This window comes from Carya illinoinensis, chromosome 1 (assembly GCF_018687715.1).
Source record: "Carya illinoinensis cultivar Pawnee chromosome 1, C.illinoinensisPawnee_v1, whole genome shotgun sequence".
Lineage (NCBI taxonomy): Eukaryota > Viridiplantae > Streptophyta > Magnoliopsida > Fagales > Juglandaceae > Carya > Carya illinoinensis.
Window position 1 is genome coordinate 48,348,919 of NC_056752.1, and position 21,891 is coordinate 48,370,809.

At 40.7% G+C, this 21,891-nt stretch overlaps 2 protein-coding genes across 7 annotated transcripts; both read right to left on the bottom strand.

Moving 5' to 3' along the window:
• Positions 1-989: 989 nt before the first annotated feature.
• On the bottom strand, positions 990-4,037 carry LOC122279664 (O-fucosyltransferase 36-like). The gene is made up of 3 exons (XM_043090424.1): positions 2,551-4,037; positions 1,605-1,854; positions 990-1,431 (listed from the first exon to the last, which is right to left on the bottom strand). Exons 1-3 carry the CDS (start codon positions 3,759-3,761, stop codon positions 1,255-1,257), a joined length of 1,638 nt encoding a protein of 545 aa, XP_042946358.1. The 5' UTR covers positions 3,762-4,037; the 3' UTR covers positions 990-1,254.
• Positions 4,038-6,265: 2,228 nt separating this feature from the next.
• On the bottom strand, positions 6,266-21,009 carry LOC122279670. 6 transcript variants are annotated; one of them, XM_043090447.1, is made up of 8 exons: positions 20,717-21,009; positions 20,062-20,498; positions 19,916-19,968; positions 9,341-9,378; positions 8,836-9,154; positions 7,431-7,747; positions 7,247-7,288; positions 6,266-7,009 (listed from the first exon to the last, which is right to left on the bottom strand). In XM_043090447.1, exons 1-8 carry the CDS (start codon positions 20,737-20,739, stop codon positions 6,763-6,765), a joined length of 1,476 nt encoding a protein of 491 aa, XP_042946381.1. In that variant the 5' UTR covers positions 20,740-21,009; the 3' UTR covers positions 6,266-6,762. The 6 variants fall into 6 exon arrangements, 5 of the variants coding, with proteins under 5 accessions (XP_042946381.1, XP_042946373.1, XP_042946390.1 ...); XM_043090439.1 differs by having other exon boundaries at positions 20,062-20,501; XM_043090463.1 differs by having other exon boundaries at positions 6,867-7,009; positions 7,203-7,288; positions 20,062-20,501.
• Between the last annotated feature and the right edge of the window lie 882 nt (positions 21,010-21,891).

Genomic DNA, 21,891 nt, shown 5'->3' on the forward strand with positions numbered 1-21,891 from the left:
TGGCAGCCTAAGTGCTTAACATCACTCGTATTATGAATAATTTTATTTATCATCTCTACACAACACATACTATATCTATTTTTATTTTTTTATTTTTTCTATAAAAAAATACATGATGTATGGATGATAAATAGAACAACTTAATTAGTTTAATAAAAATAATAAAAATAACAAAATGATATTAAAATATGTAAAGTGTATGGTGTGAGATGATGAGTAGCATACCTCATGTATTATATCAAACCAAAATGGTTAATTAACTATATATTATCAATGAATGCTACTCATCATCCCACACTACACACTTTACATATTTTAAAAGTATTTTTTATTATTTTTCTTTTATTCTTGTTAAACTAATTCAATTGTTCTACTTATCATCCATGCATCACATACTTGTTATAGGAAAAATGAAAAAATAAAATAAAATAAGTGTAGTGTGTGGGGATGATAAGTAAAATTATTTTATATTATTATATCTAAAAATGCTATTTTTAAGTAGATGTGTAGAGCATATATAGTGAAATACTTATACACAGCATAATTTGATTTGAAGTGTAAATTTTAAAACATGAGTCTTACAAATCAAGTCTTGTTGCTTAATTGAGAATATGATAACTTTATTATACCGATGTTGCTGAAAAACGCCCATAAGGTTTTCTCTTAATTACAAGTATTAATTATGCACAATCTTATATTAGCCCATCTTTATATATCAATTAACTTAAAAAGTTTTAACATTTTAATTTTTCCCGTATTGAGTTTGATAAAAAATAATATATCTGAACGATTTGTAAGTTATAGAACTCATAATTTTTAAAGTCGAAATTGTGATGATGAACCACTTTTTTTTTTTTGAAATGGTGATGATGAACCACTTCGGCCTTAGTAACTGCTGCGTTTTACATCACCATTATGATTCTTTTCGCTTCCAATATCCAGGAAACATAACCCAGAAAACTATTATTTCAAGCAATGAAACAGCAGTCTGAGCAACCCAAATATCGATTTCTGGGTGAAAAGGAGGAGGTACAGAGGGTAGATTTACAAACACCATTTGCCCACGCACATATCATACTCAGCCGAGGCTATCGTATCATCAAATGGAACAAGAAAAATGAAAAAAAGAATGCTATTATCATACACTAGAAAAAATGATAACAAATTTCGGGGTAAACCAACTTATCGTGCAGAGGCACATACGGAAATAGCCTCTTTTTAAGACTCAATCTCACACCATTTCTGTATCTTCTTTCATTCGTTTTCTGCCACAAAGTTTGGATCTTCACCTTGGCAAAGGTACTCATCACACAGAGATGCTGAACCCCAGTCTTTCCGCAATCGCAAGATGTCCTCCGTGAATGTTGATCCAGGGGCTCCAATAAATACACTAGACATTGCGCAGATTGTCTTATCCAGCATAGCTTCCACCTTCAGTATGAAAACCCAGAAAATGGATGTAATACATGGATTTCAGTGACAACCATGACTGCTAAGATCATTAGGTTCAGACAATTTCTTCGCAACCTAGCTATAGAAATATACAAACAGGAAAAGAAAGGAAGTATAATTTCTTTAATAAGTAAAAAAGAAGCTTAATTCACCTGAGAGTCATCCTCAAGGCCATGTCTGTACAACAAAGCATCCCATTTTTCAGCTGAACTATGAGGAGGCCTTTTAACAAGTGGTACAGCCTTCCCTCCAAGCACAACTAGTGACTGCAACAAACTAGTTTCACTTTCAGCTGCATCAGTTGAAAGATAAACGACTGGTGCATTTGCTTTTTCAACTATTCGAGTGATGCAATCCGCAGCTTGAGGAATGGGGAAAAAGCAACTGGGCCTTTTAGCATTGCTGGAAAATTAAACAAGATTACAGGTACTGAGATGCTAAAATTTTTCTTACTAGCATACATAAACGCATCCATATACAGCATGCAAATAAAAAGTCACATTTGCTCAAAAGCTAGTCCTACCTCCAAGCATTCAAAATGTGACTTAAAATTGGAGCATGAGCAAATATTGCTTCTACATTATTTTTTTGATAAGTAATATTGCTTATCATATAAAAAGAGAGAATTCTACTTGTCATACGATTGCATAAGTAACTCGAACCCGGAATTTCTATCTCCCTCAAGAAAGGATAAAGGGTACATCCGACCTAAGGAAGGGATGGCAATATCTACAGTGAAGATATGCATATATGATATAACACGATGCAAATCACTAGCAAATGCTTACATATTGTACATCTGCCTTTCCTCAGAGCCTCGCAAGCTAGGAGTAACTGGCACATACTGTGCATATAAAGAATAACCATAGCTAGTAGGCAAAGATGAGAAATTAAAACGCTATATTTGTTGTGCAAGTAGGTAAAAAAGGGAGGTAAACAAATTGAATTTTCACAATTAAACAGTTTTTTGTTACCAAACAATTGCAACATATGCAAAGCTGTAAGAAAGCCACATACTTCAACGATGCCAATCGTCAAACATACTATGACAAATGCACATCACCATTTGGACACTGGACAGGGAAAACGTAGACATACCAGAACTTTAAGAAGCCGTGTCTCCGAAAGTGAAGTGCTACGAAGTTCTTTCCCAAGAATGTCTGAATAAAACGCTGTGCTGTAAGTAAAATAAGACGACTTGGTTCGATTAGCGTCTTGCATTTGTGAGCAAGCGGCCCACCAGGCTGCATCACCCAATCTTGCTCCACATCCGCATAGAAAATGTCTCCAATTGCAAGAACATCGTCATCCGAAGAGAACTTGGACTGAACATCTTGAACAGTTCTCTTGTTTGGCTTCTTAATATCCTCAACCCAAGCAGGCTCAGGGTTCCCCATCGAAATTCCCAACGATTTTAGCTTCTTAATGTGCTCCTCATCCACATAACAAGGCTGAGGCAGCGAAAAATAACATTTAAAACTATCTATGTGCATATGATTCTTCTTAGCCTCGGAAAACTCCTCAAACGAAACAACAACCTTTCTCCCAAAGCATTCATTAATATGATCAATATCCAAAACCCTATTGTACTGGTAATCCACTTTGGAGCTCGGAATGACCAAAAGCCGGTCAAGCAGAGCCGCAAAGAACATGTGCTTCTCCAAGCAAATCAAATGGTTTGACATCTGCCCGGACAGGCAAATTGCGAACAAGTATTTATTTGATTTCGGCTTCCACTCAATGGTTCTTCGCTCATTCATCTTCTGGTCCACCTTTCCACACCTACCGAAACCATAACCACCGCTTAGACTGGGGTCCTGAAAATTGGATTGGAACTCGGACAAGTTCCCGTATCGATGGGACGACAAGAGAACTTGCTGAATCTCTTTAGTCAAGGAAATCTGCTTGAGCAGGGCAGATTTAAGATCGTCGAGATATGCGATCGACTGTACGAACGAACGGTTCCCGGTTTCCAACTGGGAGTTATTCCATAAACTGAAAAGCCCTAGTTGCTGTTGTCTCAACAAATAAAGAGCGCGCAATTCGGATTCGCGCATGCGGTCGAATCTGAGGCCAGAGGGGAAGAGGTTGCGGGTGGAGAAGTAGAGGACGAGGATGAGAAGAGGAAGGAGGATGGCAAGTAGGTACCTCTTGTTGAAGTGGAGGTGGAATCGCCGGCGCATTGTGGAGTGGAAATCGTCAATGTGGAAGGGCGAACGAGTAGTGGGAGGGAGGTGCTTGACGTCGTCGTTCTGCGGGATCAGGTTCTCGCGGTCGTCCTCTTCGTCCGACGACGAACGTCTCTCCATTTTCGCTTTCGCTTTTCTTTTTCTTTTTTTTCCTCCGCCCGCCCCCAAAGTCACTGACCGAGTGACGACGAAAGCATTAGAGAATCACCGGAGAATCAAAGCGAAAGGGAATGGTGTTCGTTGAGATTTAAGCAGAAGCATTTGAACGCACCGAAATTGATGTAGTTGACCACAAAACTCTTTGATATATCTCCGCACAAGGATTCATCGAGAAGGTGAGGAGTGATGGGGAAGAAAGGAAAGAAATAATGATCCGAGTTTTTGTGTCGGTGGAGGAGATTGACACGTTACCGGCCCACCTCACAATGATGTATAGCCCATTTTTGGACGACGTTTCAACCGACGTTTGTTGGCCGTGAGACCCGACCCGACTAAGATATTACTGTAGTCGGACCGGTCAAACCCTCCGAACGGATACCTGAAATATCCGGATCCGATCATTCCCATGATTCACGCTCCCAGTTGATTAAAAATATTAAAAAGAGTAATGTAACTTACAATTTTATGAGGTATAAATTTCGTATATATTTAAAAAAAAAGATTTATTATTAAAAATTAATATTTTTATATAAATTTCATAATTACCTACTTGCTTCAAAATAAATACATGAAATTTATATATTTTAAAATTATAAATATAATTTCTCGTTATTAAGGTAGTATCGTGTTGTTATGTATACTTGACTCTAAATATCGTTTTCTCGTATAGGATTTGCTTTTGTCCCATCCTCGTATTCCTCTCCACACGTTCAGCTTGCTGCGTTGAGCTTCTAACTAATCTATGTTCATGTTAATATTCTTCCTTTTGATTATATAGATAAAATGTGATGAGATAGAGTAAGGTAAAAGTTAAAAATGATATAAAATATTATTTTTATTTTCATATTAAAAAATTTAAATTATTTATTATATTTTATATAAAATTTAAAAAAAATTATAATAATTATAGGAAATAAATATCTTTGACAACCAAACTAGACTAGTATTACAGACTGCAGTGGCCATCTTTATAAGATAGAAGGTTGTAGTGTTGAAACAGCCAAGATCAAGACTTGCATTCAATGCATTGAACATTCATATGATCCGCAAACTGAAATATGAATCGTGTTATAATTTATGAGGTTTACACTGCTCTTCTTGTATAACACGACTCCTACAATTAATAATAAAGTCATTTTTAAAAATTATCAAGAGTCAGAGTGTTATTAATAAACCTTGACAAAAAATATTTTATTTTATTCTAAATAAAGCGTTGAGTATAAAGATTTTATAAATAAAATATTTTTTTATTAAAATATTGAGACCATAAAAGAGAGTGCACGAAAATATTTATTAAAATTTTTCAAACTCTATGCTATAAAAATCATAACTTAAAATTTCTGTATATGATTTCGGTCACTATCACACCTCTCTAGATTAAGTCTCATCTTATAACTTTACGTTCGTAAATATTATGACTTATGTTGGTTTAAAAAAATAAAAACAACTAAAATAAATCGATGACACAATAAGAAATTCATCATAACCTAAATATACTTAACATGAAATTTTTCATAGAATATTTAATGCTGAGAATTTAAAATTAATTCTGATCATGCTGATTCTTATGTTATGCATATGATTGATTTATATGAATTAACTGATTGATTTGACTTATATAGCTAGCCAACACACTTAATCCTGTGTGCAAAGTTGTGCACTGACTTCCCTTGTTACAGCAAAGGAAGCCTATTATGCAATATTCTTGTATACTACGGTAGACCACGCTTGAGTCTGTGGCTTATGTGTCCACCCTGAAACTGCATTGACATCATACATCTAAATGACTATCTAATTAAACTGTTATGAACTTATCTTATACTTGATTCTATGAAAGCTTATGTGTCTTATATAACTTGAGATGCATAAGATGTATAATACATACATAACTATAATATGCGGAATGAAATATGATGAATAACGTGATTGCAATTATCATGACATGCATGGTATGTAAGCACTGGTTTCAAAAGAACTGTCTTTAATAATAATATATATAACTAACTAACGTATACTAATTCTTATTTATGATCAAGCTACTTACCTTGTAATGTTGCATTCTAAAATTTTCGACACAAAATTAATCACGGTGTTGGACTGGAAGGTTCATATTTTTTTTCAAAATAATAAAGGAAAGACAAATATTTATATAGAGATTTGATAGATAGTGACAACCAGTTTGAATTGAACTCGATTTAAAGAATTTTAACGTGAAGTTAGCTTGTAGAGTTGTATCCACATTGGAATAAGATGCCAACGAGTTCGAATTCGAGCTACACTCAGTCACGATCATTCAAAAAGAATTTATATTTAAAAACATGATCCAATAGTTCATTCAATATAAAATTAACAGTGACTGAAATTACATATGAGACTTCAATTAATGATATTTTAAATTAAAATAAATTTATAATGACTGATATTTAAATTTTAAAATAAGTCTAACTCATTTAATAAATAATAAATAAGATTTAACCTAGTTATTAAATCTAATTAAAACTCATAATTAACCTCAATAATTTATCGATCATAAATTTATCTAAAATGACCTATTACATATAATTTAAGTTGAATAAAAATTATTAATATTTCAATCTTAAAATTATTGGGCCGGTCGTTACGCCTCCACTTCAATGAGCCTTCCACGAACCCATTTTTTTATTACGGCAACCGACTCAGAACGTGTTTCCTCTTTCAGAGACTCAACTTTGTCTCCATTTGCTAGAGGACGTCTTCCATAGTCGCTATGCTGGTTTAGTTCTGGTTGTTCATGGCGATTTATTGAACCTGATTGCTTCATTAGACTCTCAAAACTGAAAAGAGACGAACCAGAGCCACCCAAGCTGGTTGGGAAAAGTTCATCCTCACTGTTCAGTATATCATGCAAGGCAAACTTGCTAAAGTCAAAGTCCTCGTCCTTTCGTTGCACCATTGGGGCTCCAATTACTTCTCTTGGCTCTGCTTAGTTAAAAACTTCAATATTGTCACTCCTATCCTTCTCAACCTGGTCAATTAGTCCTTTTGAGGCAACTGAAGCGTAACCGCCATCCTCATGGGAAGTGTTCTGACCAGACTCTACGGATTCAATCAATTGGATTGCTTCAGCTATAAGCTTTCTGGTTTCCATCAGGGAAGCTCGAGCAATACAGCTCTTCATTGCAGCAACCTCAAGGCCCTTGGCAGCCTTCTCAGCTTCAACAATCAATAGCCTGCAGTTTGCCACAAATTAAACCTAGAGCTCCAAGAATTTCGAAGTAGCTAATCAAATGGCAATCAAAGAATGGAAATACATTGCCTTTCGATGCAGGTGGGTTGATTCAGACTGACATTATTTTTTTTGGGGAGGGGGAGGGCAATGATAATTAAGCTATGACAGGAAAGTAATGGCATCAGTAATCAGACCATTAAACCATTTAAGTGATGAGTTGGAAGCCATTTTTCCTCACTTATTTGAGCTGGCCATAGTCTCAGGTATTCCAAGAGAACTCCTGGTGCAAATCAAACCCAGGATGTCTGAGTATATAGCTCATCCCAAACCCATCCTTTGATTGCAAGGCTACATCCTGACAGGTCAATTAAATAGTTCTTTACTAACCAAATTTAAGTATGAGAACAGAGACATGAACTTACCTTGCTCGTTCAACAGCTACTGTTTTTTTAGTTTCTGCAGCTGCCCTCTCTGCTCTAATGTTTTTTATCATCTCCAGCTTAGAACTCGCCAGGGGATCTTTGTAAAGGGGTGCGGTACTTTTCCTCAACCTTATTTGTTGATTTTGGATTTTATTCTCACCCATAGAAGAATTATTCATTGCACAATCTCTTTTTTTTGTGGGGCTCCTTCTAGATGTCTGTGTACCACTACTTGACCTTCTCTGTGGCTTTCTTTCAGCATCAGGTGGTATCCCATAATGTTTAGCCAAGCCAGAGCAGACCCGATCACGGTAGTCCTGATAAAATGAAGGAAAATTCAACTTTGAGAATAAATTTATCAGGTGCACAAAAAATCACAAAGCATAACTCTATGAAGTAGCATTGGTAAGAAGAATCAGTTTCAGTAAAAAGGGGAACTTGGCTTCTATTTATTACTGTATTATTACTTCTCACTACTATTTATTACTGTATTATTACTTTTCACCTACTTTTACTACTATTCCTTACTTTTTACCTACTTTTTATTACTACTCACAGCTCTCCTCAACACTTCTCAACACCCAACCCACCTGAGAGTATCCCAAAATTTTGAGCTGAAACCAATTGGTTACTATAGATGATTGACATAAGGAAGAACACAAGACAGATGTTCAAGTGGGACATAAGGTTTGAAGAAACTATAACTCATAGTTGTCTAGCTCAAATGCAATCTAGACGTTGGATAGGGAACATATTTTTAATTGGGAAGGGTTTTGAAAATACAGGTTTCTCCTATAATTTTTTTTCACACTTTAAAAGGATCTTTTTTTTTTTTGCTTGGACACGCGGGCAATGTCATGAAAATCAGCCTTTAGGTGTATCTATTGTATGCATCACTTGGATTGTATCTATTTTAACGAAGTTTTATAATTATATAATATATGTTACATATATACATCATGAAACTCAGTTTTATATGATCAGCAACAAAAGATGAACTTGGTGAAATCTTAGAACTTAATATAAGAACTATATGCACCAATTCTCATCAGTTGATTCCAAATTTGCAATAACAAAGCCATTTGTTTTGAGAAGTCATATTGAAGTGAGGTGTTATTGACTAGTTTTTTATTAGTAACGAAATAGAGGTGTTATGGAATGTGCGAAGTCTTGCACTTGTAACCCAATTTTTGATGGATAAGACAACCATTCTCTTCCAGAATTCTATTTCAGAAAGTGAGGATACAGTTTAGCAAATGATTTCTTCATAAAAATTCTAAGATAGAGCAAATAACTCATAATCTAATAGAAGACTTCCAAGATAGGACCTGGCAACTGGCAAGTAAGGTTTATGTAGAAAACATGAATCATGGAACTTCTTCTAGATACCATGTTACCTACTTACAGGATTAGCCCATTTGGCGGAGATTGCTTCTGAAATTTTCCGCCTTTGCTCAGGGGACATAGTTGCTCTCTTGCTACCTTTTAGCCCAGCCATCATCTTCCTCTGTTCAAAACTCTCTAACCACTCCTTCTTGAGCTGTTCATCTAATATCTTGTAGGAATTCCACTGCAGCTCTTCCTCACCAACGAAGCTTCGTTTTGCTGCTTCTGCAATTAGATTCTGCCACTCAAAGCAGCAACCTTCCTGCACTGTCAGCTTCTCACGTCGCCTTTGCCACCCCAATCGAACTCCAACTGCAATTTTCACCCTTGTCTCTGTGCTGTCCAATCAATTAAAAGAAATAGAAAGTACAACATTATGAAATGACATGGTGGAGCGTAGGACAATAGAAATTCATGAACTTGATATCCCTGCCATAGCCATTAAAGACTGGGGAGGCTGCCTGGGTTAGGAAAATGTCTGTGGTAGACTAAAAAGTTAATAAACAGAATGCTATAAGGCCTACCTCTGAGCATGTCCTAGGTTGCTTAATTTCATTCTGACCTGCACGACCAAATTTTGTTAAGAGAATAATCACTTCTAAACTATCCAAATGGACTGTAGTAATGACAATACGAACATCTATTTTCTCATGCTCAACAAATGCATAATATGTTTGACACCTCATAATAAATCATGCCATTGATATCCAACTCTTTGGATTGGCCATCTAACTTATTGTCAAAAGATCACCCAAGGAGTCTAGGAGACTACAGACTAAATACAGCTTACTCCAAAGATACAAGGATACTACAGATGGAAAAAATAAAAAGTCAATTTGGACCAACTCAAGATGGCTTATCAGGTCACAAATAAAAAAGGCAAATAAAATATTCTGAAAAATATTAAGACAGTTATCTGCTTACGATTCTGTCATGGTGTGTACACTGGTTAGGTATTAGTCTAGCATTAAGTATTGAACAGTCACCAACTCCTTAAATCAGGACAGAGAATTAGAGAATTAGTTCATACAGCATAATGTTGTACTCTTAACCTGACAATCTCATTGCATGCAGCAAGAAGGTTCAAATTATTCAACAACAAATTGTTGGATATGAGCAAGATTTTGACACAAGCATGTTATGTCATTATAGATTCTGTAGACCAGCGGTAAACTGAAGGGATATTAAGGCCAAAAGACAGGCCATGCTCCTGATATCTGAAATCGGTAGCAAAGCAAACGGTTGTAAGGGGGCTTTTCAACCTCACCAACATGATTGCCTAACATTTTCATATACTAGCATGTTGAAGTTTGTATTCTAAGTAGGGTGAGCCGGTTACTTACCAATGCATATTAAAAAAATGAGTTTTACGTATGATGTACTGATGATCAATCACCACCCACCATCCATATGTGCTGTGATGACCCGCTTTTGAGTGTATTTTCGCTGAAATAATTGTTTTTATTTTAATTAATATATCAGTTATTTTATTTTAATTTATTTGCGTTTTAAAAATTGGGTTTTAATTTAATTTAATTTATTTGAGGTTGTGTTTTATTTCTTTAAGTTGTTTTGTGGTTTTAATCTTTTTCGGCGGTTTGTTTCGTTTTCCCGGAGTGAGGATTGGACCTCATCTCTTTTCACATCTTTTTCCTTTTTTTCTCTTTTCCTTTTTTCTTTTTCCCCTCTTTTCTTTTTCCTTTCTTTTTCTTTTTCTTCTTTTTCTTTTTTTTTTCTTTCTTTCTCTCTCCCCGATCCGGACCCCCCCGAGCTCTCTCTCTCCTCCCTTTCCCTCACGCCGGCGTCCTCTTCTCTCTACCATACCGCCGCCGTCCGGCCACCGTTTGGCCTCCCACCGGTCCCATTCTCTTCCTCTCCCTCCGGTGCACCACCCCTCCAAAGCCCACCCCCAACCGGCCGGCCGTTTGGCCGGAAAAGCTCCAAGAAGGGCGCACGGATTTTGCTCCGATCCGCCGCCGTCGCTCCACCTCCGGCCACCATTTCTTCACCACTTCATCACCGACTCCTTGCCGTCCTAACCCACCCATTTCCGGCCTCCAACGACCACCGGAACAGCTCCTACGAGCTTAGTTTCCGTTTTGGGTAATCCGGCCATTTCCGGCCATTCCGCCGCCACCCACGGCCGTTCGCCACTTCCAATAGCTTCACAACCATCCCTAGACCATTCCCTATCAATCTCATGTCCTAGTTTGTCCCCGTTCAAAAGTGGGTTTTTCAAACCCACGGCCACATTGAATTTTCACTGTGACGTTGCTGTTTTTCCACCGTTTGCAACGCCGCTTGTTTTCTAAAATTGCTGTATAGCGCTGTAAGTATTTTCCAAACCCTATTTTCAGATTTTAATATATATTGCTCATTCAATTATTTACTGTTATTGGTTATTGATTCCGGACTGAGTCCGAGGAGTTTCGGGGGTCGGATGGATGGAGGACGGAGTTGTCTGTTTAATTGTTTTATGTTGTTTGATTATTTTATTATGCATTGTTATGGCATTACATGGTGCATGCACGTGTGTTTGTGGAATTGTGTGAAAAGCCTGTGTATTGGCGTGAGTGGTTTTACGGGTGCGTGTGTATCACGAGCCCAAGCCGGGATGGGTTATTATCTCGGTGGAGCTCCTCTGGTCACTCGGGAGCGGAATAAACTGAGTGATGTCCCCTGAGTTGTCGAGAGAGATGACGGGAGCGGGGCTAGGGGATGCTTGGCTACGAACGCGCCGGGCGCGGAACCGGGCATCGCCCTACTCACCGACTCCGTGGCCATTCGCTGGCGAGGGCTAGAGGATGCTTGGCTACGCACGCGCGGGGCGCGGAACTGGGCATCGCTCGTTAGGTGTCACATGCGTGGTGGTACTCTACGGTGTGACACTGGAGCCAGGGTGTGCGGATGACCCCCAGGGGAGGTCATGGTGCATACGGTTAAAATTGGATAATGGTTTATGAGGCCAAATGGGACTTTTGGCGTGGGCCAGATGGACTTCTGGCGAGATATTGGGCCAAATGGACTTTTGGCGGCCAAATGTGACTTTTGGCGTGTTTTTCAGAAAGGATGTGTTTTTGGGCCAAAAGGGTTTTTGGCGTGTGTGGAAAACTGGTGTTTTTGGGCTTTGGGCATTGGGCATGGTTCATGCATCTTGTTTGAGTTTTATGTGTTTTTATCTGGTAGTGTTTGGATTTTACTTACCTGCGGTACCATTCGTGGTACCGTAGCTTTTGGTGCAGAGTTAGAGGACGAAGAGGAGGAGGCTGAGCCCGAGGATGCAGCTCCGCCGGGTTGCTGATGCTATCTTTTTATTTGTCAAATCTGTATTTGTGTTTTGAATATTTTATCTATGTATGTTTTAAACAGCTTGTATTACGTTAAGAAAAATTCTGGTACTTAGTTATGACTTTCGTTATCCGCTGCGTGTTTCTCTGTACACATCTGTTGCCTTGCACACACTCGCACCCGTCGATGGGATGGTGACCCGGGTTGTCACCATCCGGACGTCTCAATTTTCCCGTGTTCGGGCGTGGGGATTTTGGGGGCGTCACAGGTGGTATCAGAGCGGTTTGGCTCTGGGTAAAACCACGTATCCCGTAGGTAGTACCAGAATGTTTTTAAAGTTGTGTTTTGAAAATTATGTTAAGTATAGTTGTTTTATTTGTTTTATTTGTGTGAGATTGTTTGGTTGTTTTTAATTATTTAGTTATGTTTTGGCATGCTGGTTTCTTTCGTTTCTTGTTGTGTAGTGCTGTTTTGTTTTGATGGTTTTATTTGTTTTCTTAAAGGAGGGTCAAGAGTAGTGTTGTGACAGGAATATGGGGAGACCAGGGAGACCAAGGAAAAATACTCAGGAACCGCAAGAAAATACCTCCAGAGATGACTCCATAGCCGAAGCAATTCGGCAGATGACGGAGTTTATGCAACAGAGTGCGAGGTCCCAACAGGCAGGGCCTTGGCCACCACAAGGACCTTGGCCACCACAAGGGGGTCCTTGGCCACCATCAGGAGGGCCTTGTCCACCATCAGGAGGACCTTATCCACCGTCAGGAGAACCTTGTCCGCAACAAGGAGGGTATTGGCCACAACCAGGAGGTCCTTGGCCATATCAGGGAGGGTCTTGGATGTATCCAGGAGGGTCCAGCAGCATGGTGCAAGCCGGATGCACCTATGAGCGCTTCTTAGCGCATCGGACTCCACACTTCACTGGAAATGAGGATCCAATTCAGGCTGGAAAATGGATCAAAGATCTGGAGAAGACTTTTGAGGTGTGTGGGTGCACTGAGGCACAGCAAGTACTTTACGCCAGCTACCTCTTGCAAGGTACCGCTTCTGATTGGTGGGATACCAAGAGAGTGCTGTTGGAATCTGAACTGGGATCTTTCGCTACGGTGACCTGGCAGCGTTTCAAGAAGGAGTTCAATGACCGCTTCTTTCCCGCATCGGTAAGGAAGCAAAAAGCAAGAGAGTTCTCCAATCTAGTCCAAGGGGGCGCGACAGTGGAGCTGTACGCCCGGAGATTCATAGAACTTGAGCGGTTTGCTCCTCATCTTGTCGCCACTGAGGAGATGCGAGCAGATCGTTTCCAGGAGGGGCTGCGTCATGACATACGCCGTATGGTGGTCAGCCATCGGATATCCACTTTTCAGGAGTTAGTGGATGTGGCCACCCTTATAGAGCGGGAAAATAATCTGAGTATGGGCTCCCCTTCAGGGCAAAAGAGACGGAGTTTTTCTGGTGAAGGAAGCAGCTCGGGTTCGCCTCAGAAGTTTGTTCAGCGGACCGAAACTCGACCTCAAGCATCCTCAAGTGTTTGCATAGGAGAACGTATGCCTGTTTGTGGAGTTTGTAATAGAGCTCATGAGGGCGAGTGTCGGACGAGTAGCGGACCCCAGTGTTATCGGTGTGGCCAAGTGGGGCATATTGCTCGGGATTGCCCCGTTAGAGCTCAAGGAAGCCGTGGAGGTAGACACGGTGGAAGAACCAACCCGAGACAAGCAGTGCAAGCCCGGGTTTATGCTGTCACACCCGGAGAGGTGGATGATGAGGCACCAGCGACCCATGATGCTGGAGTAATCACAGGTATGGATTAATTTAATTTTTTAAGTTGGATTTAATTTTTGGTGCATTTGGTTTCTTCGTTGTTTTTTGGATTTCATGGGTTGTGTGTTTGGTTCAGGAAGAGTCCGTTTGTATGAGTTTTATGCTTGTACTTTGTTTGATTCCGGTGCTTCACGATCGTTTGTGTCTTCCACGTTTGCTCGGGTGTGTAACTTGGTCACGGAACCGTTGTCGAAGGCTATGGTAGTGGCGCTACCCGATGGCGAGATGGTGTGGTGTTCCAAGGTTGCTTTGGGATGCCCGTTAAATTTTGAGGGAAGATTCTTGGATGCGGATTTGGTGGTGTTCAAGCTGTTGGGTTTTGATATCATCCTCGGGATGGATTGGCTATACCGATATTCTGCGAGTATTAATTGCAGAAGTCGGATAATTAGCTTTCAGCTTCCAGATGGTGATTGTCTGGAATTTGTGGGGAGTAGGTTAAAAGAGAAACCGATAATTATATCGGCGATTCAGGCAAGACGAGAGATTGCATGGGGAGCGGATGCATTCTTGGTGCAGATGGTGTCCACGCCGTCTGAGAAGAAGTCTTTGGCAGACATTCCAGTTGTGGAAGAGTTCCCCGATGTGTTTGTGGATGACTTGCCCGGGCTACCCCCTGTTCGGGAGATGGAGTTTGTCATAGATTTGGAACCTGGAGCGGCTCCTGTGCATAAAGCTCCTTATCGCATGGCACCGGCTGAATTGAAAGAGTTGAAGACTCAGTTGCAAGAACTGGTAGAGAAGAGATTTATTCAGCCTAGTACGTCGCCGTGGGGTGCACCAGTTTTATTTGTTAAGAAGAAAGATGGAACCCTCCGTATGTGCATTGACTATCGGGAATTGAACAAGGTGACCATCAAAAATAAATACCCTCTCCCGCGGATTGATGATTTGTTTGACCAACTTCAAGGAGCAGCCGTGTTCTCTAAGATTGATCTGAGGTCGGGATACTACCAGCTGAGAATCAGAGACCAGGATGTGCCTAAAACTGCTTTCAGGTCGAGGTATGGGCATTATGAATTTAAGGTGATGCCGTTTGGGTTAGCTAATGCCCCTGCAGCGTTCATGGATTTGATGAATAGGGTGTTTCAACCTTACCTGGATTCCTTTTTGGTAGTATTTATTGATGATATACTGATTTATTCCCGAGATGTTGAAGAGCATGTGTATCATCTTAGCCTGGTACTAGAGAGATTGAGAGAACACCAGCTATACGCCAAGCTCAGCAAGTGTGAGTTCTGGTTGGAAGAAGTTAAATTTCTTGGGCATGTAATTTCCCGGGGTGGAGTGGCAGTTGATCCTAGTAAGGTAGAAGCCATTTTGTCATGGCCACGCCCAACTACAGTACGCGAGATCAGGAGTTTCTTGGGACTCGCCGGTTACTACCGAAGGTTTGTAGAGGGTTTTGCTCGCCTATCCGGACCTCTCATAGCTTTGACTCGGAAGAATACAGAATTTGTTTGGTCAGAGAAGTGTGAGAGAAGCTTCCAGGAATTGAAGAACAAGTTGACAACGGCACCAGTGTTAGCACTCCCAGAACCGCATAAGCCATTCGTAGTCTTCAGTGATGCGTCTAAGTTCGGTTTAGGTTGTGTCCTTATGCAGGAAGGACGGGTTGTAGCCTATGCATCTCGTCAGCTTAAGGACCATGAGAAGAATTATCCGACGCATGATCTAGAATTGGCTGCGATTGTTTTTGCACTCAAGATCTGGCGGCATTTCTTGTATGGGGAAGCTTGCGAGGTATTTACCGATCATAAGAGCTTGAAGCATTTGTTTTCCCAGAAAAATCTGAATATGAGGCAGAGGCGTTGGCTGGAGCTAATCAGTGACTATCAGTGTGAGATCAAGTACCACCCGGGGAAGGCTAATATAGTTGCTGATGCTTTGAGCCGGAAGTCTCATTTGGAGGATGAAGCCGAACCGTCAGAAATGGATTCGTTACTTTATGGGATGAGAAGGCTCCTTATAGAGAGTTCGCAGCAAGTAGAGATTTTGTCTTCAGTTCTTGATATTCGGGTAACAGATTTTGAAGAATTGAAAGCTCTCCAAAGAAAGGATCCGAAGCTGCTGAACATCAGGAAAAGAGTCCGAAAATCTCGAGGGCCGTTGCACTATAGCATGGATAGTGATGGGATACTTCGGTTCCGAGATCGCAGAGTGGTCCCGAAGGACTCAGATTTCAAAGAACGGATCTTGGCGGAAGCTCATGCGGCCCCGTATTCAGTTCATCCCGGCAGTACAAAGATGTATCGAGACTTGAAGAAAACTTACTGGTGGGATGGAATGAAGAAGGACGTTGCCTTATATGTGGAGAAATGCCACACGTGCCGTCAGGTAAAGGCCGAGCATCAGAGACCTGCAGGTATGCTCCAACCCCTCCCTATTCCTGAGTGGAAGTGGGATGACATCACGATGGACTTCGTAGTGGGTTTGCCGAGAACACCTAGTGGGAAGAATTCTGTTTGGGTGATTGTGGACCGGTTAACGAAGAGTGCTCATTTTCTGCCTGTTAACAACACCGACTCTTTGGGTAAGTTGACCCGTTTGTATGTCAAAGAGATAGTGCGACTACACGGCGTACCAAAGAGTATAGTGTCGGATCGAGACCCGAGGTTTACGTCGCAGTTCTGGAAGAGTTTGCAGGCAGCTTTGGGTACTAAGTCGAAGTTCAGCACTGCTTATCACCCGCAGACAGACGGCCAGTCAGAGCGCACCATACAGACCCTGGAAGACATGCTGCGAGCATGTGTCCTGGAATTCCAAGGGAGTTGGGAAAATCATTTGCCGCTCATTGAGTTTGCCTACAATAACAGCTACCATGCGACCATTCAGATGGCTCCCTATGAAGCTCTTTATGGGAGAAAGTGTAGGTCGCCCTTGTGTTGGGATGAAGTTGGGGAGAGTAGGGTAATTGGACCCGAAATAATTCAAGAAATGCAAAGCCAAGTCCGGATCATCAGAGACAAAATGGCGGCAGCTCAGAGTCGCCAGAAAAGCTACGTTGATACCAGGAGGAGAGAATTGTCATTTGAAGTTGGTGATTGGGTTTATCTTAAAGTCTCTCCCATGAGAGGTGTTAAGCGTTTTGGTAAGAAAAGGAAATTAGATCCGAGGTACGTCGGCCCTTTTCAGATTCTGGAGAGAGTAGGGTCCGTCGCCTATAGAGTTGCTTTGCCAGATTATTTTGGGGATGTTCATGATGTCTTCCACGTATCATCCCTGAAGAAGAGCTTTGGACAGCAAGAGCCTCGCTTCGTCGACCCAGCAGGTATTCAGTTGCAACCGGATCTCACTTACGAAGTTGTTCCGTCGCAGATTTTGGATTGGAAGGAGTAACAGTTGAGGTCCAAGGCGATACCTTTAGTTAAAGTGGCTTGGGGAGATCCGTTAGCTCAAGACTTCTCTTGGGAGCGAGCAGCGGACATGAGGGAGCAGTACCCGTATTTGTTCGAATGATGAAGGTATGTATTTTAATCTTGATCTCAGTTGGTTTATGAGCGTTTATGTGGCTTGCTTTAAGTTGGTGGTTGATTTGCAATTTCGAGGACGAAATTGTTTTTAAGGAGGGGAGGATGTGATGACCCGCTTTTGAGTGTATTTTCGCTGAAATAATTGTTTTTATTTTAATTAATATATCAGTTATTTTATTTTAATTTATTTGCGTTTTAAAAATTGGGTTTTAATTTAATTTAATTTATTTGAGGTTGTGTTTTATTTCTTTAAGTTGTTTTGTGGTTTTAATCTTTTTCGGCGGTTTGTTTCGTTTTCCCGGAGTGAGGATTGGACCTCATCTCTTTTCACATCTTTTTCCTTTTTTTCTCTTTTCCTTTTTTCTTTTTCCCTTCTTTTCTTTTTCCTTTCTTTTTCTTTTTCTTCTTTTTCTTTTTTTTTTCTTTCTTTCTCTCTCCCCGATCCGGACCCCCCCGAGCTCTCTCTCTCTCTCTCTCTCTCTCTCTCTCTCTCTCTCTCTCTCTCTCTCTCTCTCTCTCTCTCTCTCTCTCTCTCTCTCTCTCTCTCCTCCCTCTCCCTCACGCCGGCGTCCTCTTCTCTCTACCATATCGCAGCTGTCCGGCCACCGTTTGGCCTCCCACCGGTCCCATTCTCTTCCTCTCCCTCCGGTGCACCACCCCTCCAAAGCCCACCCCCAACCGGCCGGCCGTTTGGCCGGAAAAGCTCCAAGAAGGGCGCACGGATTTTGCTCCGATCCGCCGCCGTCGCTCCACCTCCGGCCACCATTTCTTCACCACTTCATCACCGACTCCTTGCCGTCCTAACCCACCCATTTCCGGCCTCCAACGACCACCGGAACAGCTCCTACGAGCTTAGTTTCCGTTTTGGGTAATCCGGCCATTTCCGGCCATTCCGCCGCCACCCACGGCCGTTCGCCACTTCCAATAGTTTCACAACCATCCCTAGACCATTCCCTATCAATCTCGTGTCCTAGTTTGTCCCCGTTCAAAAGTGGGTTTTTCAAACCCACGGCCACAGTGAATTTTCACTGTGACGTTGTTGTTTTTCCGTCGTTTGCAACGCCGCTTATTTTCTAAAATTGCCGTATAGCGCTGTAAGTATTTTCCAAACCCTATTTTCAGATTTTAATATATATTGCTCATTCAATTATTTACTGTTGTTGGTTATTGATTCCGGACTGAGTCCGAGGAGTTTCGGGGGTCGGATGGATGGAGGACGGAGTTGTCTGTTTAATTGTTTTATGTTGTTTGATTATTTTATTATGCATTGTTATGGCATTACATGGTGCATGCACGTGTGTTTGTGGAATTGTGTGAAAAGCCTGTGTATTGGCGTGAGTGGTTTTACGGGTGCGTGTGTATCACGAGCCCAAGCCGGGATGAGTTATTATCTCGGTGGAGCTCCTCTGGTCACTCGGGAGCGGAATAAACTGAGTGATGTCCCCTGAGTTGTCGAGAGAGATGACGGGAGCGGGGCTAGGGGATGCTTGGCTACGAACGCGCCGGGCGCGGAACCGGGCATCGCCCTACTCACCGACTCCGTGGCCCTTCGCTGGCGAGGGCTAGAGGATGCTTGGCTACGCACGCGCGGGGCGCGGAACTGGGCATCGCTCGTTAGGTGTCACATGCGTGGTGGTACTCTACGGTGTGACACTGGAGCCAGGGTGTGCGGATGACCCCCAGGGGAGGTCATGGTGCATACGGTTAAAATTGGATAATGGTTTATGAGGCCAAATGAGACTTTTGGCGTGGGCCAGATGGACTTCTGGCGAGATATTGGGCCAGATGGACTTCTGGCGAGATGTTGGGCCAAATGGACTTTTGGCGGCCAAATGTGACTTTTGGCGTGTTTTTCAGAAAGGATGTGTTTTTGGGCCAAAAGGGTTTTTGGCGTGTGTGGAAAACTGGTGTTTTTGGGCTTTAGGCATTGGGCATGGTTCATGCATCTTGTTTGAGTTTTATGTGTTTTTATCTGGTAGTGTTTGGGTTTTACTTACCTGCGGTACCATTCGTGGTACCGTAGCTTTTGGTGCAGAGTTAGAGGACGAAGAAGAGGAGGCTGAGCCCGAGGATGCGGCTCCACCGGGTTGCTGATGCTATCTTTTTATTTGTCAAATCTGTATTTGTGTTTTGTAATATTTTATCTATGTATGTTTTAAACAGCTTGTATTACGTTAAGAAAAATTCTGGTACTTAGTTATGACTTTCGTTATCCGCTGCGTGTTTCTCTGTACACATCTGTTGCCTTGCACACACTCGGCACCCGTCGATGGGATGGTGACCCGGGTTGTCACTATCCGGACGTCTCAATTTCCCCGTATTCGGGCGTGGGGATTTTGGGGGCGTCACATGTGCCATGAGATCAGTACATGATCCAGTTAAGCATTTATATGATGAAATAGGTGCAATTGAAAGAGCAAGACTTTAAAGTTGAAAGTTCCATCAAAATAACCGTCTTCATTCTAAACAAACTAAGGTCATTTCAAAAGTACATGTAAAATTATTCTTACACGACATCACCTTAGGATCCTGCATTGCAAACTTTGTTCTCTCTCTAATCCGTTGAAGGGTTTCTGCCCAGCATATAGAGATTTGAGCTTATGTAAAACAAATACTGGAAACAGACTGACAAATCCAGAAGCCAAGATCTATAAATATATTTTTACCAGCACTGTGTTTCCTGCCTTTGTTCCACGGTGTGTTACCCTTATTTGCTTTTGATATTCTCAGCCTTCTCGACCTCTCTCTCTCATCCAATTCCTTCGAGTCTTCGCTCGAATACTTGAGTTCAATTGTCGGGAGACTTGAATCGATACCAAAGTGTGTAACATCGCAACCCTTTTGTCCATTTTTATTCTGAACTAAACCCTTGGCCTTGGGTTCAAGAGCTGCGACTGCATTGATCAGGAGTCTACTCCTTTGCACCTCAACGGGTTTCACATTTACGTTTAGTTCTTTAGGCAGTCGCAAAGATTTCCAAGCACAGGACAGTCTTTTATCGTTTGCAGAGGTAAACGGACTTGATGAAAATTTACCATGAATAAGGGTTTGAGCCCTGATTGCACACAAACGACTTTGCAGGCAGGCTGCAGAGTAGCAATCTCTGCTAACAGATACAAAATAACAGTCCCAGTGATTAGCATAGAAAAATTTTATTCATCATTCTCACACCACACTTAATTTTTTCTTTTTTCTTATTTAATTTAAAAACAAAAACAAAAACTTCAAATAGAATTCATAGGGAACTGAATGTGAGATTGAAGAAATGAGAAAGTAAAGAAGAAAGAGGAACTCGTAGAAGTAGAGGAGAGAAGAGAGTACCCAGTAAAGGCATGGGAGCTCATTCAGCCAAATCCAGACTCTAATGTCAATAGGCTAGTGAAACGTGGAGACGGCACGGCATTTGTTAAGAAAGCGGACCATTTTCAGGGGATAACCATCATCCCTTTTCGAAACAATGGTTACCAGGAGAGAGACAATTTGGGACGACCTGGGTCTCTACAGAATAAACACTGCGAGCGAGCCACGCAGCCTGCAGCGTCGGATAACGGAAGAAGTTAGAACGATGCTACTGCAGCCGACTACATATCTGTTTGGGCTTCGGAGGTAACCTTAACGCCTCGTGCCTCGTTTGATAGATATGAGATCAAAAGATAAAAAATTTTGTAAGATAATTTCGTAATATTATTTTTATTTTAAAATTTTAAATTTTTTTTAAATTTTTTTTTTAAATTTTATGATTAGATTAAATGAAATGAAATTGTTTTTTTTTTACAAACCAGACCTAAGACTTGTTTAAATAATTTTAAAAACACTTTAATCATAAATTGTTTGGATTTTAATTATTAAACTTAGGGGTATAACTGATCCAATTCGGTCTGGTTTTGAACATATTTTAAATCAAACCGGTATACATTAGTTTTGAGACTTAAAAAATTGATACTGCACTAATTATACCCTTAAACCGATATTTTCGATTTTATTGGTTCCGATTCGGTTCTGTCATATTTTTCTAGTTTTAGTATAGTATTAGTGGATAATATAGTTAGTATAATTATACTATAGTGATACGGTGATATGTAATTGATTATATAGTGATATGTTATACTAATACAATAGTGATTTATATAATTATTTATATATAGTTGATTACTAATAGTATTAGTGTTAGTATTAGTGATATATATATAACTAGTAGAATTAAAACGTCCAAGGGACGTTTGCCTAGTGGAGGCAAAATATAAATGTAAAACTTTTCCATGAAAATAAATAATAGTATAAAAGAAAAATATAGCAATTGTATTAAAACAACTGTATGTCTAAGAAATTGGAATATAACAAGTTGTCTTCTACAACAATAATAGATTGTAGCACCCAAAGACATGAACCATGGTCGAAAGCTTAATGTACAACTTTCACTGCTAAATCAACACAAAATGATAAAATAAAAATATATATATATTCATTACAATACAACATAAAGGTTTTGGTATTAA